The sequence below is a fragment of the Bos mutus genome, chromosome 23, assembly GCF_027580195.1.
Source record: "Bos mutus isolate GX-2022 chromosome 23, NWIPB_WYAK_1.1, whole genome shotgun sequence".
NCBI lineage: Eukaryota > Metazoa > Chordata > Mammalia > Artiodactyla > Bovidae > Bos > Bos mutus.
Window position 1 is genome coordinate 35,572,502 of NC_091639.1, and position 25,932 is coordinate 35,598,433.

At 51.5% G+C, this 25,932-nt stretch overlaps 1 protein-coding gene and 1 non-coding gene across 3 annotated transcripts in view; one reads left to right on the top strand and one right to left on the bottom strand.

The window, feature by feature from the left end:
• LRFN2 (leucine rich repeat and fibronectin type III domain containing 2) overlaps positions 1 to 20,312 on the top strand; it is a 202,992-nt gene extending 182,680 nt beyond the window's left edge. Inside the window, exon 3 of one of the 2 annotated variants that reach the window (XM_005896428.2) lies at positions 17,006 to 20,312. In XM_005896428.2, the coding sequence (XP_005896490.2) occupies positions 17,006 to 17,969 (964 nt within the window). In that variant the 3' untranslated portion in view covers positions 17,970 to 20,312. The remainder of the gene's footprint in view (positions 1 to 17,005) is intronic. The other variant, XM_070360713.1, reaches the window with a different exon arrangement.
• LOC138985160 (U6 spliceosomal RNA) lies at positions 1,782 to 1,886 on the bottom strand. Its single transcript, XR_011462415.1, has one exon. It is a non-coding gene; the product is annotated as a U6 spliceosomal RNA (small nuclear RNA).
• Positions 20,313 to 25,932: the final 5,620 nt, after the last annotated feature.

Consider the following 25,932-nt stretch of genomic DNA (forward strand, 5'->3'; position numbering starts at 1 on the left):
ACATGATCTATTGAGTATATATTGCATGTCAGCGCCTTCCTTAATTTAATTCTCATACGACTCTGCAGATTAGCTTTGCAGACTGCTTTTACAATCAAGACGACTAAGCTCTGGGAAGTTAAGCACTGGGGTAAAGATTATGCAGCCAGTAAGATGTGAGTCAGGACTGAAGCCCAGAGCCCAGGTCACTCTGGTGTCAAATCCCATTCAGAATTGGGGACCCGGTGCCCAAACTCCCACAGCCCTTTGATGACTGTGCCTGGCCTTCTCTCCTCCTGCCTCTCCCTTGCTCCCATCACCCCTCTCCCAGTAATATTCTTGTGGAGTTCTAGATGTCAGAATTGGACACTGGAACACAGAGAAGGAAGGTGACTTGCCCAAGGTCACACAGCAAGTCCATGAGAGAGCCAGGGTTAGAGTCTTGTCCCTCCAGCTGGACTGGAGAATATTTGGTGGGTGTGGACAGTTCTGCTTCTCCATCCACTGGACAGAGTGGCCTCCCCATTGCCCACAGAGGTTTTCTCCCTACCCTGAGTCATCCCTTCCCAGTCAGCCTGCTTGTTAGAGGCAGAGATGTCCAGGGCAGGATCAGCAGAAGTGCAGGCCGGAGAAGTGCCGAGTGGGCTCCACGAGACCACCAGCTGAAAGGACATCTCTCCGTGGGGTAAGGCAGCAAGCACGATGGCCCTGCAGCTCAGTGAGCCGGAAGTCGAGCAGCCCCCTCGGTCGCGGGGTACAGCCTCGGGCATGTAACTTGGAGCACCTGTCAGTTTCTCAGTTCCTCATTCATGCAGAGCTGTTGAGGGTCGTCATTTAAAAAAAAAATGACACCTCACCTTTGCAAGCACTTTACCACGTGCAGACAGGAGCTTGGTAGGTTTTCTCAACAATCTCCTAGTCTCACTCAGCTAGTAGCTGCCAGGGCCAGGGTTTGAACTCGATCTTCAGGCACCAAATCCAAGTATCATCATGACTGCTTTTTCTTCCCCAGTAAACTCTTGAGGCCTCTAAGAAACAGCACAGAGAAACACTTATTGCTAAGTTGCTAAAGGTAATACTGATTACTGCTATTTTTTAAAAAAAATTTGTTGAAGCATTAATTTAAAATGTGTTAATTTCTACTGATGGCTGCTTTTTATTGCACAAACATATCTTGAGCACTGTACTCAGTACTTAACAAATACTATTGTGTTTAAGTTTCACAAAGATACTGTAGGATCCATGCTATTAACCCATTTTGTAGGCAAGAAAACTGAGGGAGACTTAGAGATGTGAAGCGACTTACCTACATTGCATGGTCAATAAGCTTTTTTCACCCTAGCACAGACTTACCTAGGGAGTGATACAGTTCCCTTCTTCAAGAAGCTTCTGATCTGATAGAGGGAGGGGATTACAATGGGGGTAAAAGGCAACAAGCATCTTTTTTGGCCACTTTGTTACTGTGCTAAAATGTACATAACATAAAATTACCATTGTAACCATTTTTAAGTCTGTAGTGCAAGAACCTTAAGTATATTTGCGTTGTAGAACCATCACCATCACCCATCTTCACTTTTCCATCATCCTAAACTGAAACTCTGTGCCAGTCTGATGCTAACTCCCCATTCCCTCCTCCCCCAGCCCCTAGCAAACATTCTTCTACTGTCAGTCTATGAATTTGACCACTCTAGGTACCTCCTGTAAGGGGAGACACACAATATTTCTGTTTTGTGTCTGGCTTGTTTCACTCAGCATTATGTCCTCAAGATTCACCCAAGCTGTAACATGTGTCAACATTTCATAGAAATGCAGAATGCTTCATGAATTTGCTTGTCATCCTTGTGCAAGGATCATCCTAATCTCTTCTGCATCATTCTGATTCAAGTATATTCGTAGCTTAAGTAAGCGCCGGCGTGACATTTTTAAGGAGTTGGCGCCACAGGTGACTTTGCCTCTGCGCGGTGCCCCTGGGAAATCACAGATCTGCTGGCTGGGCAGGGTTGTCTGATCGGGTACATCCCTGGGTGGCACTGACTTGGCATCTGCTGGCTGTTCTAGTGCGTTTGGAGGTGGCTGGTGGGGAATCTTCATTTTGTTCACTCCTGTGTTTACAATGAGGTATAATTGGTCTGACACCTTCTGTGTTTCTTCTGTAAGTGATGAATTGTTATTGAGCAAGTTTTTCTCAGCTCCTTGAGGAGATAAATGGCAATGATCATCGCCATCGTCATCGTCGTTGGGGTACCAAGTGGCCCTGGGAAGGAGAGGAGGGGCAGTCGTGTTTTCCCCAGCACACATCATGTATCACACTCACTGCAGGAGGTTGGTACCGCTCTCCCCATTTCTCATGTGAGCAAACTGAAGTTCAGAGAGAGGGAAAAAGTGACCGCGAGTTACACCGTTGGTCGGGGGCAGAACCAGCCTTCAAAGAGAGGTTTCTGCCAGGTTCCAAAGACCACAGTTTTTTTTCCCTGTGATGTGCCGACCTGGTGACTCAGATGATAAGGAATCTACCTGTGATGCAGGAGATCCAGGTTGAATTCCTGGGTCAGGGAAAATCCCCTGGAGAAGGGAATGGCTACTTGCTCCAGTATTCTTGCCTGGAGAATTCTGTGGACAGAGGAGCCTGTGGGCTGCAGTCCATGAGGTTGCAAAGAGTCAGACATGACAGAGTGACTAGCGCTTTGCATTTTGTATTGTGCTGACCCAATCCTCAGGGGCTGGAAGCCAAGGACAGTTAAATGCAGAGAAAAGTCCCATATCCATAGAAACGTGGATGAGGAGAGACAGAGAGAGAAGGATATACAGAGAGAGAGAGGCCTGGTGTGGGTAGGGGGCCTTGCCTGGGTGGGCTCAGCCGACAGTGGTGGAGACGTGACTTCAGGGAGCAGGATGGGAGCAGTGTGGCTTAAACGTGGGTAATCTGAGGGCGTTTCCATTAACTGCCTGCTTAGGGTGAGCTGTGGTTGCGATGCGGCTTCCTGAACAGAGTGTTGTCTTAGGGTGGGGGGCCTCAGGAAAAGTAGGGTCTACTTGGGGGAAAGTGATGCTTTTCTAAGAGTTCAAACCCACCCCCAACACTCATACATGCAGAGAGGAGGGCCAAAGACAGATGGGCATGTGATCAGAGGGGAGCAGCTGGGGTGCAAGCTGGAGAGCAAGTCCCAAGGAGATGGTGGGGAGGGATGGAAATGTTCATTCCGGAGAAGTGGAAACGCAAGGCAGGCTGAGAGAGCTGCTGCACAGTTTGGGAAGTGCCAACATATGTTCAAGAAAGAAACGCCTTGTCCCGTGGGTGTCCCCATGGGGTTGAGTTGGGACTGGTGGGACCAAGCGGCAACTGTCAGACCTCAGCAGTGAGAGCAGGAATTCTGAGCTGCTCAGGGTTGTGTGAAGCTGGAGGTGGGGCTGTCTGGTGTGTCCGTGGAAGTGTGTGAGTGGAGGGCCAACAGCCAGAGGTGTCGATGGCCCCCTCGGCCCACCCTTCCTGTGATCTGAGAGTGGAGGTGGCAGAGGGAGGGCTAGAAGGAGCTGCAGCATCGTGGCGGGTCAACCGGAGACGGGCCGGGCTGGAGGGCTGGCTGGGCCAGTGCAGAGTCCCGCCACCAGAGCTCGGCCAGCGGGCCTAGAGTGGGACTGTGCGCCTGCCTCCCCAGCTAGTATTTAATCTAACCTCATGCTGCAGATTCATCTCTGGCCTCATTGGGACCAGATGACCCCCCTCGGTCAGAATCGGTAACATCCTCTAAGCTCGTGATGGACCAGGGACAGTTTCAATTGCAGGCACTGGCTCATTTCATCTTCATAGCAAGCCAGTGAGGGAGGCTCTATTGTCTGTCCCCCTCTACAAAGAGGTTAAGTGGCTTTCCCAAGGTCACAGAGCCAGTGAGCAATGGCACTGGGCTTGGAACTCTGGGGGTCCAGCCCCACGCTCACATGCTGACCTCTCGGCTTTACCCGCTTGATGAAGGGATGCCGTGGAACAGGGAGGAATTCCTGCCCTGACACTGTGGTCTCAGCTGAACACAGAGGCTGGTGGTTTCCCAAACCCTTGCCAGGTAGCTGGGTCTGTCGCAAGTGCCGGGTCAGGGAGCAAAGGCAGGGCCTCCCCAGGTCAGATCCTTACCTGTCATCAGGTAAGTCCTGACCCTGGGGAGGTGGGTGAAGAGGCAGCTTGCTGGGACTTGGCTCCCTTTGGTTTATTTTCCAGTAATCTCTGCAATCACTCAGCCAGGGCTGAATGAACACTGTCACCAGGTGTCATCTGAAAAAGACTTTTGGAGTCACATGAGGTGGGAGCAGGGGGGACGGGATGAGGGTGGGGGGAGACATGCTGTTGAAGCCACGAGGTCTCCTGTCGGCCCAGCCAGGATCCAGGCACCTCCCACATCTCCCATGAGATGCTTGCAAGAGATTTGCCAGCCACGAACCCTTGAGGCCTGGATTTCCACTGTCAGAGATAAACGTTACTTTTAGCTCAGCATCACCCAGTCCTTTATATAACAAACCCTCCAGTGGCTCTTACTGTGTGCCAGACACTGATCCAGGTTCCCCATGAATCATGACTCATTTAAACTTTATAACATCCCCACAGAGTGGAGATTATAAATGCCTCATTTTACAGAAATAGGATATTTCTAGGAAAATAGGCCCCGAAGGTAAAGAATTTGCCCCCTCTACCACCACCAGTAAGTGATTTCAGCTACGAAGGGGCAGAAGCAGTGTTTGAACCCAGCATCTATCTATCTCCAGGGTCACCATTGCCCTCTACCACCTCTCTTTCTAAAGGTGTCTGTTCCTGAGAAGGGTGACAGTCATAATGGTGACTGGATTCATCAGGGACTTTTCTTAATAGAGACAAAGCAGAAGTCTAAGGATAGCTAGTAGATGAAAAGTGGGAATGCAGGAACGCCCTGCAGCAATGGGGGGACCAGCGGGGCCAAAGCCTCTCTGGTTTGGCCTGGGGCTGGCCCAGCCTGTGAACCGTGGGTAAAGGGAGGCTGCTTGGAAAGGGGCTGGACCACAGGCTGAGTGAGAGGCAGACAGGCAGAGCACTGTGGAGGAGGGGCAACAAGCTTGCGTCAGGCCTGGGGGAGCCCCAGAGAGACCCCAGTGAACCTAGAAGGCCCAGGAGCCAAGGGAAGCTGGAAGAGCTGAAAAGAAGGGCTGAAACTCTCCAGAGTCACAGAGAGAAGGCCTAGGAAGACAGAGAGCTCAGAGGCCTGGATTGAAGCCTACGAGATCAATTGTCCTTGTTTGGAGGGTGTCTGTGAGCCTGACAACGCTCCCCGGCCTGGCCCACCTTTTTGGGGGCGCCGGGGCTCACGTGGGAGATGGCAGGACTCCTACCACCTGCTGGAGAGGGGCATAGAGTCTCGGTGAGTAGAACTCTGTGACGGTGGGCTGCTTCCCAGCCGCACGGTCCAGTGTGGAGCCACTGGCCACTTGTGACCGTTGAGCCCTTGAAATATGCCTAGTGTGACGGAGGAACTGAAAGGCCATGTATAGCTACTGCACTTTATTTATTTGATTTGTTAGTCACTCAGTCGTGTCTGACTCTTTGTGACTCCATGGACTGTAGCCCTCCAGGCTCCTCTGTCCTCGGGATTTTCCAGGCAAGAATACTAGAGTGGGTTGCCATTTCCTTCTCCAGCGGATCTTCCCCACCCTCCTACATTACAGATGGATTCTTTACCAACGGAGCCACCTGGGAAGCCCAGCTACTATATTGGGAAGTGCCAATACAGAACATTCACTTCATTCCGAATGTTCTTGAGGGCCTACTATGTGCCAAGTGTTGTTTTAGAGGCTGAGGAAATATCAGTGAGCAAAGGAGACAAAAAACCCTGATCTTAACCCTGAACTGAGATTCTAGTGGGAGAAGAGAGAGAGAGAATTAACAGGAAGCCTAGTAAATAAGCAAACGACAGTGTCTGTCAGGCAATAAAAATGCAGTGGGAAAAGACAGAGCAGAGTAAGGGGCTTGCAGGGGGCAACAGATGGGGAAGCTGGCAGTGTTAAATAGGGCAGTTAGAGGAGGTGACGTTGGAGCAGAGTTGAAGGAGATGAGGCAGGGAGTGTAGGACGTCTGGAGGAGGAGCATCCAGGTAAGGGCAACAGGCAGTGCAAAGGCCCTGTGGCAGGAGCACCCTTGGCAAGTCTGAGGGGTAGCAGGGAGGCCAGGAGACTGGTGCAGAGTGGGTGGGTTGAGTAGGATGAGGGAAACTGGGAGGGCTGAGAGGAGATCACAAAGGGCCCGTGGGGCAGGAGAGACTCTGACTAGGTGAGACAGGCCTCACTGGGGGCATGGGGCAGAGGAAGGACTTGACCTGACCTGGGCCTTAACAGGACGCACTGGCCATTTGTAGAGGAAGGGTGGGGGTGGGGAGCCAGGGAGGTCATCTGAGGCCGGTGTAACCGGAAGTTTTGATCCCCAGCCCCGCCTGCTGTCCTCAGGGCTGTGGGAATGGATATTGGGGTTCTCTGCCTCGGAATCTCACTCCTGTTGAATGTGACTCCTTTACTCTCTGATGGGCAAAATCATTGCCAATAAGACAGAGTGCCTCAGGCACCCAGGAGAGCCCCCGTGTTCTCAGGAGGGGTAGGGGCTGTGGGGCAGTGACTGAGCCTGGCCCCTGGCCCTTCTCAGAAGCTAATGAGAGGCTCTTGATTCTCGGAGCCCTCACTGAGTCGAGCCGGCTCTACGGGAATCCTGTTCTGAGAAGGAGCCACGGGCCTGCCCCTGTTATCACTCAGGGCCCTGCATTCAGGGAAGGCCAGCACCTGGCGCAAGACCAGAAGAGGGGATTCTGCGATACATATTGGTAATTACAGTCCTTCTCTCTAATTGCTCTCTGATCCCGAGATCAGAAACGACAAATACAAAAGACAGGTCCTTCCAGACCCACGGCAGTCTGTCCTGCTGAGTTTGAACACAGCCTCAGAATTCTTCTCAACACCAGCACTCGTCTAATCCTTGGAGCTGGCACACCAGACAAGGCCTCTAGAACCCAGCTCCTGGCTCCTAATTTGGTGACTTCGTTTCCCACCACTCTCCCTTTCCATCACTCTGTTTTGGCCAAACCGGTCTTCTCAAGGTCCCTGCCTCAGGGCCTTTGCACTGGCAGCGGCTCCCTCTATGGGAAAACTGCCCACAGAGAACCAGGCAGCCCCCTCATTTCCTTCAGGCCTCCCAGAAGCTTTCAGAAGTAGTAGGACAACGCTTACCACTCATGGAACTCTCGTCTCTGATTAGCTCTGTGGCTTCAGGTCAATTCGGCTAATTCTCATCTCTAAAGTGGGGAGCATTATTACGAGAGGTACTTCAGGGTTATCAAGAGCATTGATTGAGAGTGCTGGGTTCAAGTCTCGGCCAGGCACAAATGTTTTCTCTGTTGAGCAGATCACTTAACTCCTCTGAGCCTTGATTTCTTCTTTTGTGTAAACTGGGGGTAATAATAGTACCTCCCTCATAGAGCTGCTGTGGGGATTAAATCAGTTAATACAGGTAGAGTGCTTAGAACACTGACTGGCATATAGTAAGTGTTCAATAAATGTTACCTGCCATTGTAGTAACAATTTTGTGTTTTTTGTGTTTTACAAACAGCTAGACACTGAGATTTGCTTCTGCTATGATCTGATTCTGCCCAGTTCAGTTCAAGGTAATAATACGGTACAGGGAAGATCGTGCTGGGTGGCCTGGCAGCCCTGGCTTACAAAGCTGGCTCAGCCGCCTTCCAGCTGTGTGAACTTGAGCAGGTGACTGATCTACCTGAGTCTCAGTTTCTTCATCTGTAGTATGGAGATAATTATTCCTACTCACAGAGTCAGTGTGCAGAATCAGAGAGACCCTGCCTATCAAGTGCTGGGTGCATAGTATGTACTCAATAAATCATATGCCAGATAGACCCAGCCGCTTGGGTTCTCCTCCCTTGCAGCTGCGCAGGGAAGCCAACCGGCCCCTTTGGGACTGGCAGGTAGAGGGAGGGGCTGGGGAGCCAGGCTGCTTGCCTTGGTTTAATGAGGCCCTTTCATGTGCCCTGAGATGTCATGGCCGGCCAGGGAGCTTGGCAGGCTGGGGATTCTGTGAAGAGCCAGTAATGAGGGTGCAGAGCCAGCGAAGTGGAGTGGGGGCAGCTTGACGTGGTCTACAAATTAGTGCCGGGGCTCAGCAGGAGGCCGGTGCATCGCTGATGGGGGAGGGGAGGGGGAGGGGGAGGAAGGGAGAGCACCTCAAAGTGCTGGGAGCTGAGGGGATGGAGGCTGGGGTGAAAGACGTGGTGTCTGTTCCCAACTCCAGGAAGGCAAGAATTGCATTTCTTGTGTAGACACCAGCACCAACTGCTTCCTCTTACACAAACACACACATTCCCCTTCAGTCACCTGCCCCCACACACACACTCACCCCCTCTCTTTTTCTCTGTCACACACCTACACATAATGAACTCCTCAGGGTCACCTCATTATATCTGCAGGGGGCTGGATTAGTCAGGAGAGGCCAGCTCCTGGGGTGAATGGAGGCAAATGCAAAAGGCTCAAGCATGGGGGAGTTTGATGTTTTGCTCTCCCGGGGGTCCAGGGTGGTCTCCCAGGTTTGTCAGGAGGCCTTCCTCACATGCAGACTTGGGCACCAGGTTTCCAGCGCCCCTCGGGTGGGCTGAGGCTGGTCACCGCACCCAGGGTCCAGGGAGAATGGAGCAGGGAGTCCCCCTGTTTCTGGGCCTGGCCCAGAGGTATACACACTGCTGCTGCTGTGTCCCCTTTGCCAGCACTCACCACCTGGACGCCGCCCAGGGCACAGGTGGCTGGGGAGTGCGGTCTGGAGTGAGCCCACGAAAGGGGGCCAGTCGTCATCGGTGGTCCGCTCACAGGCTTTGCCCCCAGGCTCAGGTGGCCTCTAAGAACCTCTCTCATCCCCATTCCCAGATGTTCCAGGAGTAGTATAGCTTTAATGGTAGTAGTAGTAGTAGTAGTAGTAGTAGTAAAGCTGCTGCTGCTGCTAAGTCGCTTCAGTCGTGTCCGACTCTGTGTGACCCCATAGACGGCAGCCCACCAGGCTCCCCCGTCCCTGGGATTCTCCAGGCAAGAACACTGAAGTGGGCTGCCATTTCCTTCTCCAATGCATGAAAGTGAAAAGTGAAAGTGAAGTCGTCACTCAGTCGTGTCCGACTCTTTGCAACCCCATGGACTGTAGCCTACCAGGCTCCTCCATCCATGGGATTTTCCAGGCAAGAGTACTGGAGTGGGGTGCCATCGCATTCTCCGGTAGTAAAGCTAGCAGTAGCTTTAAAGGTAGCAGTTAGGGAGAAGTAGACTTGGCCTGCAAGGGTCTCTGGGAGAGGTCATGTGGGGAGTCCCCTCAGAAGTACTGGGGGACATGTGGAGTCTCTGGGGCACTGAGGAAGCTGGGTAGAAGAGGGACATAGCAGTAACCAACGCTGGATGGAAGCAGAACTTTTGTGTACCATTTGTATGTGAACACTTACACACACACACACACACACACAAATACTCAGGCAGTCAACTCTCAAATGATAGACACACAGACATGTCTCCCACACATCTTTTCACACACACACACACACACACACACACATTCACTTGCACTCACACAGTCCAACATGTATCTATGTGCAAGTTCATAAAGATTGTCAGGGGTGCCCTTCAAAGATGTAGAAAAATGCCTTTCCAGGAAGATTTCCTTAGGACCAGCCAGTGTCTGAGAGTCACCAGCCATCGTATTATATTTAACTAAGAATCCCTCAAATTTGTACAGGCCTTAACATTTAGCAAAGCACTCTTTCATTCACTGCTCAACCATAGGGTAAATATTTACTCAGCAGTGACTCAAGGCCAGATACTATGAATTGGCAGAGGAGATGCAAAGATGAAGACACAGCCCATGTCCTCCAGGGAGACACAGGCATCTGTGGAGAAGGGCTCTATTGGAGGAAGGCAGGAGGGGCTGTGGGAGCAGAGAGTAGAGATGGGGTCGGAGGTGACGCTGAGTCAGGCCTCGAAAGACGAGGTCACCAGGTGGAAAACACAAGTGATTTCCAGGATGAGGGTCTGCTCTGTGCAAAAGTGCCAGGTGGTAGATTTGGGGAGTGATGAGTGATTCCGAGAAGGTGGCAAAGTGCTGCCTTCAGCTGGAGTTCTACTAGATAAGATGTGATGCTACTGACATGAAGTAATGACAGTTTTCTCCAGAAATGCAAGGAAAAAACAATTTTTTCCTTCTTGTCGTGTAAAGTATATGTTCTTATGTCACCTAGGATTCAGTCAAGGGAAAAAATGAGCATTCTAGATCTAGGAAGGAATCTGGTACTGGGGTTGGGTTACAGGTGATGGAATTGCTGAGGGGTGAGCATCGCAGAGATTAGCTATAGCCAGAAGCCACTGCCACCACCCACCCCACCCCAGGACTTGAGGTACATGGAGGAGATGGTCTGATCAGAGCCTAAGATCCAGGTCTATCTGGCAGGAGCTAGAACCCCTGAAGGTGGGATCACAGAGGAGGCTCAGGAGCTGACAAGCAGATACCACTTGAAGCAGAAAAAGAGGAAGAAATACCAGGCTCTCCCCTCCTCCTACCTGCTAGGGCCTCCATTGGCCAACTCTACCTGGGAAGCAAAGGAGCTTGGGGACAGGCAAGGGAGTCTGGGAAATGTAGTTCCTTGTTGTTCAGGAGCGGGCAGATGAAGGGAAGACAGATGGCAGAGAATAACCAGTATGAGAATGATGACCACTATGAGAGAGTAACCAATATGCTCCTGTGTGATTTCTTCTAAAACCTCTGCTATCAACTGTAGAAATCAGCTGTATATTTATTTGCTAGTGTTAAACTGAATGAACAAATACCAAAAGAATATTAATGGGGGGAGGAGGAAAAACAGCTCAGAAGCAGCCACTTAACGCTTGTTTTGTGTTTCCTGGGTAAGCACTTGGGGTGGCAGTTTTAAATTACGCTTTAGAGCGTATGAGCTTAATTAAATTTAACACTTTGGAGCAACTTAAAATAGCAATTCATGTTTTCTACTAAAAGAGATGTTGCCAGTTTATGTGACGGAAAGAAATCTATCAAGATTTCAGGTTGAGTCTTTCACAAAGAGGGCTGTGACCCAATAGTTGTGCCAGATATCTTTTTTTTTTTTTTCTTGCCTCTCCAGATCCATTTGCCCCTCCTGCCCACTGCTGTGTGCCCTGAAAGGCTGACCAACGCGCGCCCATGAACTCTGGCTTTCAGCTGGGTTCGGTCATGGGGAGCAGTAGCAGAAGCCTGGGAAGAGGGAAGAGACTTGAGGCTGGGGTACCTGTCTGGTCCTCACCCTGTACAGTTGCCACTGGTTGTCTCTGTTCCTCAACCAAGTTTTCTAGACTGATGTGTCCCAACAGGAGGTGATTCTGTCCCCAGATGGTAATGTCTGGAGACATCTTTGGTTGTCATAACTGGGGAGGGGGGCGGTTACTGGCACCCAGTGGGCAGAGGCCAGGGATGCTGCTAATAAACACATATAGTACACAGGACCGCCCCACCACCAAAACTCATCGCCCAAGTGTCAGCAGTGCCAAGCCTGAGGCACCCTGCTCTGCCTAGGCCAGTGCTTCTCAAGGTATTTGTGGTGAACGACCAGCTTTCTTTTTTGCAGACCAATGCTTTTTTAAGAATATCATAGAAACACTTTATCAGAAAAAAATGATCACTCATTCAGGTGTCACAACCAGTGCTAAATGGCTGTAAAACATTCTTAAAGCTTACTCTCAATGTCTGTGCTGTCTGATCAGGGACCAGGAACAAACAGCTCATGAACGACCACCCTCCTATGGGCCACACTCGGAGTAGTGCTGACCTGCGTGAGTCTCCTTCCTGAATCTGGAAACAGCTTGGCTGCGGCTAGCCCTGGGTCACTGCCTGTGCTCTGTGGTCCCCATCCCCTGTCCACTCTTGGTAACGAGTCCATTTACAAGTGGTCCTTTATCATCCCATTGCTCTGTGAGTGTGCCCTCTGCACCACAAGGCCTAACTGATTCTGAGTTGTTTTAAGAACATGGGCTAGGATGAGGGTATGTGAGTGGAAGGGCAAGGATGGGATGGGAAGTCTGGATTGGGAGCCCAGCTCAGGACCCTGGACATCCCTTGTAGGTAATGGTTAGCCCTTGAAGACTGTTTCAGCGGCCAGGGGACACGTCCAGAGTTGTGCTTTAGCTGGAGCACTCTGGAGATGATGGTGCTGAGCACAGACTTCAAGGAAGCACAACCAGAGGCGGGGAGGCCAGTTTGGAGAACACTGCATCCATCCAGACCAGAAACGACGAGGCCCAGGCAAAAGCATGAGTGTGGTGATGGAAAGAGGGAGAGGTTCAGAAGGCACAGCCTTCCAGCCAGAGTGCTAGTAGGGTGTGGGTAGGAGTGAAGTTGTTAATAACCTGGGTTCTTGGACTCTTTAATCAATGGAAATTGCTAACGGCCAGATGAGAAATTCAGGCAAGGCTTTATTGGGGCTCCTGCTGTAGCACGAGGAAGCAGAAACAAGTACAGTTGCCCTTATTCACCCCCCAGGGGGAAGGGGGTTGAGCTGGCCCCTTAAATGGGACAAGAGTGGGACAGATTGGTGGGTCAGGCTCAAAGGGTGGCTTGGGTGGTCTGCCCACCCCTGTGTTGGTGCTGCGTGCAGAGATCATGCACAGGACCCTGCTTTTGCTTCTAGCACCTCAGAAGTGGCAGTTGGGTTTTGGCCTTTTTGTAGCTTGTTGTTCATAATTTGCCCCAACTGCACATGCACGCAGTTACTTTTAGTCCTTTGTAGCTTCTTTGTCAGAGAAGGCAATGGCGTCCCACTCCAGTACTCTTGCCTGGAAAATCTCATGGACGGAGGAGCCTGGGAGGCTGCAGTCCATGGGGTTGCTAAGAGTTGGACACAACTGAGTGACGTCACTTTCACTTTTCACTTTCATGCATTGGAGAAGGAAATGGCAACCCACTCCAGCATTCTTGCCTGGAGAATCCCAGGGACGGGGGAGCCTGGTGGGCTGCCGTCTATGGGGTCACACAGAGTCGGACACGACTGAAGCGACTTAGCAGCAGCAGCAGCAGCTTCTTTGTAGGGCTTCCCTGGTGGCTCAGATGATAAAGAATCTACCTGCAATGTGGGAAACCCCAGTTCAATCCCTGGGTCAGGAAGATCCCCTGGAGAAGGGAATCTTCTTTGTATGCCGTTGCTCGAGGAGACATTTGTCCAGGTGCAAGCACTGCAGTGAAGGGCCCCAGGTCCTAGTCTGTCTCAAAGAGGGATCCAGGCTCCCCAGATCTAGTCTGGGGGCAGTAAGTAGTCAGGAACAAAATGGGGTGGACATGGCCACATGGGCAGGAGATGAGGTTGGTTCTGTTACTAGGGTTTGAATAGTGCCTGATTCACATAACTTTCTCACGCAGGCCGTCCTTTTGCTGCCTGGAGTGGGGAGCAGTCTTGCTTGTGATTAAGAACCGGGCTCTGAATCCTGGATACAAATCTGGTCTCAGCTCCATTCCCCCAAGGGAAAGTGAAAACTGTTTAGCTTCCTCCTTTCCTAAGTGGGAATGATAGCTTATCATTGTTAAGAGGCTAAATGAGATACTACATGTAAACTGCCCAGCACAAGGTTAGCACTTGGTGAATGTTGGTTATTATTGTCAGCAAAGGAAAGCTTGATTTCCAACGAGGTTTGAGCCAGCTGGTTCTAGTTCTCCTGTTAAGTCCACACACACACACACACACACACACACACACACCCACACCCCCAACCCCCCAGAGAAAACAAGAGCTGCTTTTCTGCTCTTAATCCTGGAAAGCAGGCTTTTCTATCTGGCCTTGCTTCTGATGGACCATTTACAGTGCAAGGGTTTCCCCAGCCTGACCCTTCATCCCCGGTGCCAGCTGCTTGCTAAGGATCAGCCTCACCCTGAAACACCTCCCTTAACAGCAGCCCAGTTGCAGCTTCATCGCATCATGATCTTCCCTGACTCAGGAAGCAAGGGGGATGGGGAGAGGCCGGGCAGGGTCCACACAACGTCGCCCCAGGGAGGGCAGGAAGACAGGGCAGTGGCTGTGAGGCAGCAAGGCACAGCGATCAGGAGTGGAAGCTCTGGGTCCAGACTGTCTGGTTCGGATCCCAGCTCTGCCACGTACTAGCTGGGCACTCTCAGGCAGGAAACTTAACCTTTCTGTGCCTCAGGTTCTTACATGTAAAACAGTAATAATAACGACCTCCCAACAATTGTTGGATTAAATGAATTAATCCTCTTAATGATCCTGGCACAGAGGAAGCCCTCAGTGTTGGCTACTCTTCGTAGTAGTAGTAGTAGTAGTAGTAGTAGTAATAGCCGGGTCTGCTTCCAGGATAAGACAGCTAAATACTGAGATGATTTCTAGGCTCAGAGTCCCTCTCCTGTGTCCTGGGATTGTGGTGAGGTTTAAACACAATATTGAGTGTGAAAACCCTTGTCACATATCAGGGGTTCAATAAACCAGCCAACCCATCCCCGCCCTAAAGGGATATGTTCTTTTATTACTCATGACCCAGAGAGGTGGCCGAGTGAGGTGGGTCAGAGTGGATAGGAGCTGGACTGCCTGGGTTTAAATACTGACTTGGCCATGTTACGTTTGCCTAACACCTCTGCAGAAAAAAGACCACGACAGTAGCTGCTTCAGAGAGTTGCTGTAGGGCTAAGCGAGTTGATAGACATAGGGTGCCTAAAGCAGAGCCTGAACACACTTGCCTTGAAGCATTTGCTCTACTGTCATCGGGCTTCCCAGTGGCGCTAGCGGTAAAGCACCTGCCTGCCAGTGTGTAAGACTGAGAGACACGGGTTCAACCCCTGGGTTAGAAAGATCCCCTGGAGGAGGGCATGGCAACCCACTCCAGTATTCTTGCCTGGAGAAACCCCATGGTCAGAGGAGCCTAGCAAGCTACAGTCCATAGGGTCGCAAAGAGTTGGACACAACTGAAGTGACTAAGCACACAGCCTACTATTGCACTATTCTGGGTGTGCATAGCTCCTGCTGCTCCAACTCATGACACTCACATCGCTACCCTGAGGTGGAAGGAAGTGAACTCTGCACAGCAGTGGGCCTAGCAGAACCAAGGTTCTGTTTGTGGAGGAGCGTGAGCCTCAGTGAGCTAGGTTGCTCCATGGAAGGGGCTGGCTGATCTGCAACAGGCCGGGGCAAGGTTTTCACTGAGATGAGGAAAATCATCCTCATTTGTGGAAAGGAATAAGCCCAGACTGTGGATCTAGAAGCTAGTGTCAAAGCCCCAACTGCCTCATCCTGGCAGTCCCAGCTGGGTGACCTCAGGCAAATCACTTAACCTCTCTGAGCCTTGGCCAGTCCTCTGTGATCTGAGGGCCCAGGCTTGCCATGACGCACAGGTGGAACAGATAGACCTAAGGGGCTGGGTGCAGTGCCTTTGCTGGATCCAGGCCCCCAACTCCTCCACTCACCTCTTCTGCCCCACGCACTGTAGCTATAGGATGGAGGTGGGCATGGGGCAGAGGACTCAATTTCCTCGTGTGGCTTCCCCAGCAGCCTAGAGGGGCCGAGAGTGAGGCGGGAGGCAGGAGCCTCCAGGGCTGCCCACTGACGAGATGTCAATACCTGCCTGTCAGTCCCAGCCTCCGTGCGCAGTTCCCAGGTGGAAGTCTTCAGGCTCCAGGATTTCATGTTTGAGGTCTCAATTAAGCTGCCTGGGTGTGAGCCATTGACGGGCACAGATGGCGCTGGAGTAGCAGGGGACAGGAGCACACCGGGCTCTTTGGCAGTGTGGGTCTGGGGGGCGGTGGGGAGGCTGCAGGGAGATGTGGCTCCTTTCGGACTAGGTGAGTATTTCTGCAAGAGTGTATGTGGGATGAGACAGGCGTCGTTTCTAGGAACTCCCACCAGAAGGCATGCTGGAAGGGCTAAGGCTAGGGTGGACCGGCCCCAGTGTGGGGAGATTGCTGCCCCCTCTGACCCTCCCTTAAGGTGGAGGGAGCCGTAGAGGCCTCCCCAACCAGTGATACTGCCCCGGGGGTCTTTGGATGGCCCTGGCCTGCTATGGCAGTGACGGAGGACCCCTCCCCCACTCTGGGAAGCAGAGTTCCCCCCAGTCTTCAACATTGCACCCTGCCCTTCCTCTCCAAGCAACGCCCCTCTTCACGCCTCCAGTTTCCTTCTGCCTAGACCCCCCCACACACCCCAACCCATCTGCAGCAGTGAAGTTGTCCCTCCTGAGACGTGAGAAAGCCATCTAGAGAGGAGGATGGCCTTGGGCCCTCAGGACAGGACCTTGTCTGTGACAGCTCAGGCTCTGAACGGCGCTCAGTCAGTGCTGGGGAATCTCCCAGGACAGACAGCGGGTGGAGGCAGCCCTCGGGCTGGGAGGCTATGGCTGACCTGAGTCTCACCCCCATGGCCCAGAGACTGAGGGGGCTGTTTGAAGCAGACAAGGCAGAAGGAGGTGGGGAGTCCCTTTTGTTTAATTGCTGCTGCTTCACATCTTTAATCTCTCTGCCTCCCCCTCCGCCCCTCCCCCATGCCTTCTCTCTCTCCTCTCCCCTGAATCTCTCCCCTTTGGTCTCCGAACCTCCAACTCTAACCGCTTTCCACCGTCAACTACCTCCTGTTCCATTCCCTTCTTGGTCACACTCATCATCGATTTATTTCCACATCTTCTGGGTTGTTTTCCGCACCTGGTTGCCGATGTCTCTTTCTCTGTGTATCCGGCTCTGACACATCTTCCCCCTGGCCCGGAATCTTCCTCTCTCTTTCCCCCCATCTCTGTTCTCCTGCCTGGGTCCCCTCCTCTCTGTCTCGCCCTCTCTCCCTTTTCCTGTCTCTCCACCCGTCACCTCCCCTCTCTGCCTCATTCTCTCTGCGCCTGTGGCTCTCTCCTTCTCCACATCTCCTCTCTGTCACCCTATCTCTTTCTTCCACTTCTGCCCCTGTCCCCCCATCACCTGACTGCTCCTCACCATCCCTCCCCGTCTGGACCTATCCCCTCCACCTCCCAGGATGATCCCAGCCTCCAACAAGGCCTTTGTGGTCAACAACCTTGTGTCCGGGACTGGCTACGACCTGTGCGTGCTGGCCATGTGGGACGACACAGCCACCACGCTCACGGCCACCAACATTGTGGGCTGCGCCCAGTTCTTCACCAAGGCCGACTACCCGCAGTGCCAGTCCATGCACAGCCAGATCCTGGGCGGCACCATGATCCTGGTCATCGGCGGCATCATCGTGGCCACGCTGCTGGTTTTCATCGTCATCCTCATGGTGCGCTACAAGGTCTGCAACCAGGAGGGCGCGGGGAAGCCCGCGGCGGCCGTCACCAACGTGCACTCCCAGACCAACGGGGCCCAGCCGCCCGCTCTGGGCAGCGTGCCCAGCGGGGCCCCTGTGCCCGGACCGCCCAAGGTGGTGGTTCGCAACGAGCTCATGGACTTCAGTGCCAGCCTGGCCCGAGGCAGCGACTCCTCTTCCTCCAGCTCCCTGGGCATTGGGGAGGGGCTGGGACGGGGCCCCTGGAGGCTCCCACCCCCTGCCCCCCGCCCCAAGCCCAACCTTGACCGCCTCATGGGGGCCTTCGCCTCCTTGGACCTCAAAAGTCAGAGAAAGGAGGAGCTGCTGGACTCCAGGACTCCAGGCAGGAGGGGGTCTGGGACGTCGGCCAAGGGCCACCCCTCGGACCGAGAGCCACTGCTGGGGCCGCCCGCGGCCAGGGCCAGGAGCCTGCTCCCCTTGCCCCTGGAGGGCAAGGCCAAACGCAGCCACTCCTTCGACATGGGGGACTTTGCGGCCGCAGCTACCGGAGGGGTCGCCCCCGGAGGCTACAGCCCCCCGCGGAGGGTCTCGAACATCTGGACAAAGCGCAGCCTCTCTGTAAATGGCATGCTCTTGCCCTTCGAGGAGAGTGGCCTGGTGGGGGCCCGAGGAACTTTCGGCAGCTCCGAGTGGGTGATGGAGAGCACGGTGTAGGCCTGGGGGTGGGCCTCCTCCCTCCCACCCTACCAGGGTGGGGGAAGGGGAAGCATCTTTACCCACAAGTCTTTGTGGAGTTTCCATGGTGATGTTTACATCCAGGGACCATTTTGTCTCCCTGTCAACGGCCTCCCCCCTCCCCACTACGCCACCCACACACACCTTCCCAGGCCCGTCCCCCACCACCCGTCGGGGTGTGCTCAGGGAAAGCGGACTCGATCGCTCACATGTCAGACTGAGCCCTGAGTGTTTGGAAAGGCAGGGCTCCTGCCCTTCTAATCACAAATGTAGCCTATAAGCAAGCGGCTTTGGATTGCGGATGGTTCCAGTGTTGTTTTTGTTTCTTAATTTATTTCTTCCACGTCCCAGACTCCTCCTCTTCAGTGACACAGATAATGGAGAATTTATGCCACACAAAAGCAGGTCCCAGCAGCCCTGGTAGTGGGCAGTTGCTGCCAGCTGAGCAAAGCAGGGAATGATTTGGGTGGCACATTTGTTTGGGGGAACATTGAAGTCCTCCACCTAGACTCTCTCATTATTCCCAAGTCCCCACACTCAGGAGGGGTGAGTGAACCCCCCATTGCTGGCCCAGCTTCCTTTGCTTCTCAAACACAACGCCCCACACCCAGCACATCAGCTTAAACCAGAAGGGTAACTTCCAGGACTCTACATGCGGGAGAGGGAGAAGGGTTTTATGAGACCCATGGGTATAAGGTATGTTAACTTATGGAGGTGCTTTGGGATTTTTGCTTCTTTTAAGGGAAGCTGGACAGGGTGGGGCATGGTTGTGAGGGGCTTGCCAAGAGGTTTTCTCTTAAGGGGAGCAGACTCGAAGGAGCAGAAGGAGCACTGGACACAGAGTCCAAAGCTGCAAGTCTGGGTTTCAGAGCCACCACCCAATATCCAGTTGAATACAGCAGGCAAGACCCCTTCTCTCTGGGACCTCAGGCTCCTAATTCATAAAATACCAAGAGTGTACCAAATCTCCAATCCCTTCCAGCTCGAAGGACTAAGGACTCTTCATGACTAAATGAGTTGTAGGATTTTGAAGATCGAAGAGGTGTTTGCGATCATTTCAACCTTCTCTCTCCTTCCCGCCAGAGTCCAAGGGACCTGCCCAAGGTCACATAGTGAGTTAGTGACCAAGTCAGGGCAGGGCCCAAGGCCACGTACCTCTTGGGGGTGGTGTCTGAAATCTGTTACCAAGTCTTCACCGTGGCTAGGGCGTTTCTGTGTGTAGAGCCTGTCCTTCGTTGTTCTTGAAGAAGGTGGCTCAGGGTGGGACACGGGGACACAGGGGCTGCCTTCCATGATGCCAGTCAGGAGGCGGATCTGTCATGGAAATGACAAGATGAGGAGGGGCACACGGGTTCCTGTCCATCTGGAGACTGAACCCCACACTCACAGACACTGGTGAGAGGAGACAGAGGACTTGTGGCCAGTGTGGGGGAAGGCATCTGGAAGCATCTGGAGGGTCTTCCCCAGCATCTCTGTCTCTCTTGGCCCCTGTCTGTCCGAGGTCTCGCCTCACTGCCAACACACTACCTCTCCCCACCTCATTCCTTTCTCTCCCAAACCTCCACCACAGAGTTCTAGCCTCCGTTTCCCACTCTCCCTCCTTCTGCCACTTGCCGACCACGCAGCCTACAACGCATACAGGTGAGTCCATTTGGGGCTGAAACGTTCTGATGGGCTCAGGCCTGGAGCTGAGCTGGTGGTCTCCCAGCCCTGCCCAGAACACACAGGCAGAGGGCGGGGAACCGTCTATGCAGGACTGCCTTCTGGCTCCCGCCCAGGAGCCTCCAGACCCCATGCCTTCCTCCTTCCCTGCCCCCTCCTCTCTCTCCTCACCTTCCCTCCTGTCTCCTGTCTTCATTCCTTTTCTGCTGGTGCCTCTCTGCCTTCCCCCAGTCCCTTTCTGGGCCTGACCAGGTCATCAACAGACCGGGCCGGGCTCTTCCTGAGACCACAAGCTCACTTCCACTCCCAGCGCTGGAGCACAAGCTTTCTGCAGTCATGGGAGACCTCCAGCCTTGGTGGCGTGAAAGAAAAATCTCCCCCACCCTCCCTTTCTCTGCCCCACTTTCCTCCTCTCCTTTTTCCCTCTGCACTTTCTCACTCAGCCTTTTCTAAATGTAGCCATTGAGGAGGTGACCCCAAGTGCCACTCTCTTTTTTGCCTTTGGGTTCAGACGCCTAGAGGAAAAGGGGTAGGCTTGGGAAGCGAGGGGAACCAGCTGTCTGTTCTCGTCGGCGGCTCCAAGCTCTGTCGTGACATGACATGTTTCTAGCACTTGTGTTTGCCAGGTTTGGAAAGCGACATCCCTGTGGGCAGAATACAAATGCCAACCTTCTCCTTTGCTAAAAAAAAAAAAAAAAAAAGTGTACAGTAAAATGTACAGTTTTAAAAACAACTAACCACACTTCTTCGGAGAGACAAAAAAAAAAAAAAAGAACATTCCTGTGTCTGTGAAGTCTGCTGTTTATTTCTCTGGAAACTCTGTGGTTTTCTGAAGGTGGCCTTGAGATGGCATTTTTCTCTCACACCTGTGTCTGGTTCTGCCTGGTGAGAGCCTGCTTCCTGCCAAGTTCACATATAAGACGGGAGCCTTCCGAACTAAGAGAGAATGGGCCCGCCCTCCTGGAGTAAAGGTCAGTAGAGGGTCTGGAATGAAGCTCCAGGCGAAGAAGGAATAGTTCAGTCTGTCCAGGCTACCTACCACCTGACAGCTCTGTCCTCTCACCTTCAGCCCCGCTTCCTTTTTCCTGGACAGTGGCCACCACCACACGTGGCCACTAGGGGCGCCAGAGTGCCTTCCACCCACTCTGTGCCCAAGATGGCATTTTTTTTTCAAAAAGGTCTTTTTTTTTAAATTTTATTTTATTTTTAAACTTTACAATATTGTATTGGTTTTGTCAAATATCAAAATGAATCTGCCACAGGTATACATGGGAAGCAGGAAAACAAGGTGGAGCTAGGGGTAAAGAACCCGCCGGCCAATGCAGGAGACACAAGAGACTCAGGTTTGATCCCTGGGTCGGGAAGATCTCCTGGAAGAGGGCATGGCAACCCACTCTAGTATTCTTGCCAGGAGAATCCCCATGGACAGAGGAGCCTGGCGGGCTACAGTCCACAGGGCCACAAAGAGTCTGCAACTGAAGTGACTGAGCATACATGCACGCAAGACAACAAACCAAAGCACAGACCCACGGTAGAGAAACAAATGAGCTTCTGGAACACAGCTTCCCAACCCTATCTTCCTCTAGTGTCTAGGTCAGCACTGTCTAAGAGGTATAAAGTCTGTGCTGCCCTGTAATTTTAAATTTTCTAGAAGGCCATTAAATCAAGTATAGAGAACCAGGTGAAGTTAATATATAGTTTATTTAACCCAATATATTAAAACTATTTTTATTTCAACATATAATCACTACAGAATTATTAATAAGATATTGTACCCTTTTTCTGTACATGGTGTCGGGAATCTGATGTGTGTTTCACACGGCACATCTCAGTTCAGACTAACTGGCTTTAAAGGGCTTGAGAACTGCACGGAGCTCATATAGCCAGCTCTACATGTACAGCCACTGACTTGCAAGCTCAGTTTCTGGAAGGGGAAGGAAGCTAACAGTTACTGAGCTCCTACAGTTCTAGGTCCTGTGCTGCTGCTTCAGCTGCACATATCACTAAACCCTCACGGCAGCCTCTCAAGGTAAATACTATTATGCCAGTCTTTCAGATGAAGGGCTGAGGCTCAGCGGGGTTAAGTAACTTGCACAAGGTCACACAGTAAGTCTGGCTGCAAACCCTTAGCTCTTCCCATGACATCACACTACCTCCCCCACTCTTTCTTCCTCCCTTCAACTCATTAGCTTCAGACAGTATTTTGTCCTGGCTGAAGTAGTCAAATTTATAGTCTGATCTGAAAGCCCTTGGTTTGGTCTCAAGGACTAAAATTCTCAGAATGTTGACTCAAGGTCCTCTTGGTTAAGTGACTTCTTCTGACCCCATGTTAGTCTTTTTGGCCTTTTTTGGCTTGTATACATTCCTACTCTGGCCAGGAAAATCCACCCAGGCTTCAGATGGTCCTGCCCAGACCTTACCATTCCTCCTCCTGGCCTGGTGACCTCTAGAGGTCCCTTGTTTAATAGTTTTCCACCTCCAGCCTCATCTGGTCCTCTCTGCCCTGAAAGCCTATACCTTTGTCTCCTAGAGACAGAAAACCTCACAATAGCGCACTCCAAAGACCAAACCCATCTTCCTGTCTCTTCCTAATTCAAAAACCTCTAACTGAAGAGGTGTTTGCCTACCAGATCCTCTTTCCTGATAGACAGAAGGCTTTAGCTCTCTGATCTCTTGCAGAAGAGAGGTGGCTGATACACTCTGAGCCTGTCTGAATTATTAATCTTTCTGGCAAGACTTCAACCCTCTCCCCCAAGTTCAGTCAACAAATTGATACAGTCCACAGATTCTCCTCAAAGGAGATTTTTATTTTGCCATGATTACAGCACTAAAATTCCAAAAGAACTTAGACTTGCTTTTTTTTTTTTTAAGTGATATCATTTCTAACCAGGTAAGAGGAAGGTCACTGTCTCAGATGTCCCCCTTCCCACATGGGTAGTAACTTTTCTCCCAGAGTCTGTGGGTATCGATTTTTTGTAAATACAGGCTGAGTACTTCTGTGTCTTCTGTTGTCTGTTCTCAGTGTTTGTAGTAAAGGTCTCAGGGCTTCAGTAAACTGGGTGGGGCTTCCTCTGTTTTTGCAGCAATGGGGATTTCTGCAAACTGCTGCTGGTGAAATAGACACAGTTATCCAAACGAAAGGGCTTCCCTGGTGGCTCAGACGGTAAAGAATTTGCCTGCAATGCAGGAAACCCAGGTTTGATTCCTGGGTAGGGAAAATCCCTTGGGAGGGGAATGGCTATTCAGTCAAGTATTCTTGTCTGAAGAATTCCATGGACAGAGGAGCCAGGTGGGCTATAGTCCATGGGGTTGCCAAGAGTCGGACATGACTGAGCGAGTAAGCATGCATGCATCCGAAAAAAAAGACTGTTGATAAAGAGCAGGCAAAATCTGAACACATAGTTTTGCACATCACGCTTAGATTCCCCAGACCTGTGTGATGCAGTTGGCGGCAGGAAAAGTTTGCTGTGAAAAGAAGGCTTCTCACAGGTAAACAACTGAGGTTTCTACCTTTGAATAATAAAATCAGACCCCTACATGGATTGCTCCGCAAACATCTCAAAGGAACACTACCCCCTTCTCAGTCTAAAAATATCTATTTGTGTTTTCAGCCTTTAAACCAAAGATCTTAGATTCTCAGCTTTCATTTTCTTATTTCAAGTTCCCAAGCTCACAGCAGTGAATGTTTACAAGGCTCATAGGTTTCCCTTCCCTGCAGCCTCTAGCAGAGGGAAATTAATACGTTTCCCAACAGACCAAAGAGGGAAGCTGACCTTTCCCTCTCCAGCTATCCTGTGATCCCCAGAAGGGCCATCCAGTGTCTTCGGACAAGTGCAGCGGTCTTGTCCCATGATCTTATTTGGGACAATGTTTGACATCTTTCTTCTGCTCACTGACTCCGGGGAAATGGACCCAGATTGCAGGCTCTAGTCTGGTTATTGTTCTGCTTTGTTGGGATAAGGATCTTCTGATCCTTTTAGCCAACAGTTGAGTGTACTCCTGGTGAAGCACAGCCAGCATTCTCTCCACCACTGAGTGCTGGAGTCTCTCTGGGGCTGCGCTGAGGAAGATCTCACTATCCAGGCCCTTCCTGGGATGTCAGTGAAGCCTGCAGTTACTTACCTGGCTTCCTGTTGATGAGAGGGTGAATCTGGAATTTCACCCATCTCCATGGGATCCCCAAGCCTGTCTGGTCCACAGCCAGTCAGCCTACTGACCAACCTCCCACGGCCCTGGGCCCCTCCATCCAGACTGCCCATCTGGGGGTGATGATGAGCACACCCCCTCTTCTTCTGTCACCTCCTCTGTAACATGTGTTCATTGGTGCTTTCTGGCACATCCAGCAGTGATATAAATCCAGCATTTATATGTCTTTCCTGGGTGAATGTCTTTCCTTTGAATCCCCAGTGCTGTATCTGAGGTGTCCTTGGTTCCCCAAACCATGGTTACATGTATCAGCTGACCTTTCTGTGGCCAATCCCACTTTCCCATGAGACAAAACCTCAGAGCCCCACACCTGTCCCCTCCATCTCTGACTTGGCATGTCCTGGTAACAAGCAAGTATCTTGTTCACCATTTGAGAAGGAATATTGCCAAGAAGAAGAGAATTAAGCCTTCAGTTACATCCAGTAATCTTGAATGTTACCCTCCTGGGTTTCCTATCATACCCTTTCCACACATTCCTTGGGGGATCTCTCGAGGATAATATTCTGCCTGTCTACCAGGGATTGGCTGGTTGCCTTAACTACCCTAATTATGGGAAAGTTCTCATCCATTCATAGGTTGACACAAGCTTGGTATTTTCCAAGTTGACGTTGAACTGCAAGATTACATTGATAATAGCTGACATTCATTGAATTTCCTATGTGCTGTGCACTGTTCTAAGAGCTTCCTATAGATTGTCTCAATTTGTCATCAAAACAATCCAGTCAAGTGGGTTACTATTATCATCCCCACTGGGGAAGCTAAGGTAGAGAGGGGTTAAATAACTTGCCCAAGGTCACACAGCTAGTGAGTGGCAGAGCTGGGTAAACATTCAATAAATTGATTTACACTGAAGTTACCTACAGAACTGCAGAGACCATTAGAGATGCAGAGCTTGCTGGGTTTTAGGTCGGAGCTTGAATCTTGGTATGTGAACCTTGAACTTGAGAAAATGAACCAGAAGAAAAAGTGAGAGAGTTGGAGCAATCAGCACTAGGTGCTTTCAGCAAGCATCTGCGGACCTACTGCATGCTGAGCACTCTCTAGCGTGGAGAGAAATCAAAATAAAAGTGAAGGACACGGGGCACACACTGGAGGGGCACACTTCCCCAAGGGGCAGGGTTAAGCTGGTTTCCAGGTCTCTGGTTTTACAGAGATGGCCTATTTTCACTCCTTAAAGATAACCTATAGATCTACTACCCAGGAGGAGACGTATGGGTGGATGGATTGGCCTCAAGCCCACACGGCACCTCTGACTGGAAGAATTCACTAGATTTTAAGTTTCAAAGGGACCAGCATGGTGACGTGACCAGCTTTGGGTCAAAGGGACCCAGGCAGGACTAGAATCCTGTACCAGACAAGCAGGGGCAGAAGGATAACAACTGTGGCAATCCCAGGAGCTTCTGAGGTGGCTGGGAGGAGGCCTGGAAGAGGGCAGATGGACAGCTGCGAAGAACTGGAGGGTCCTGAATAGCCTGAGGCAGGAGCACCTGCTCCTCGAGGAGGAGGGGCATCCAGCGTGAGAAGCTGGTTTCAGAGTCTGTTTTTTGGCCTGAGTTTTCTTTCTTATAAAGTAACAGTGGTAAGTATCATCTCTGGTAAGTACGCCTGAGGAGTTACCATTTATATAGATCACACTTCAGGTTGGGAAAGGCAGAGTGATAACGGTCATTATTATTAATGATATGCATCATTGAAAACATTATTATAATTTACAGCATATTAGCAATAATATTAGGGATCTCAGGCTCACAGAATCTCAGGGCTCACAGAGCTATTAGGGGTCATCCACGCTAGCCTCCCTCAATGGGCATTAGAATCACCTGTTCAATATCCAGGAAAACTATTAGTAATCTTATTACCAGTAAGCTCACGCATGATGAATTTCAGAATTCACCCCAGACAAGGAGCAGCTCCCTGTACTCCAGTCAGACCAGTGCTTCCTGGTGGGCCCTTGCAGAGCCATCATTCCTTCCTTCCCAAGAAATCCAGAGCCCAGAGAGAAAGTAGCTCGCAGAGACTGCTGTGGCCCAGCAATGGTAGGAAACAGCTATAGAGCCACAGTCCTGCAGGGAGA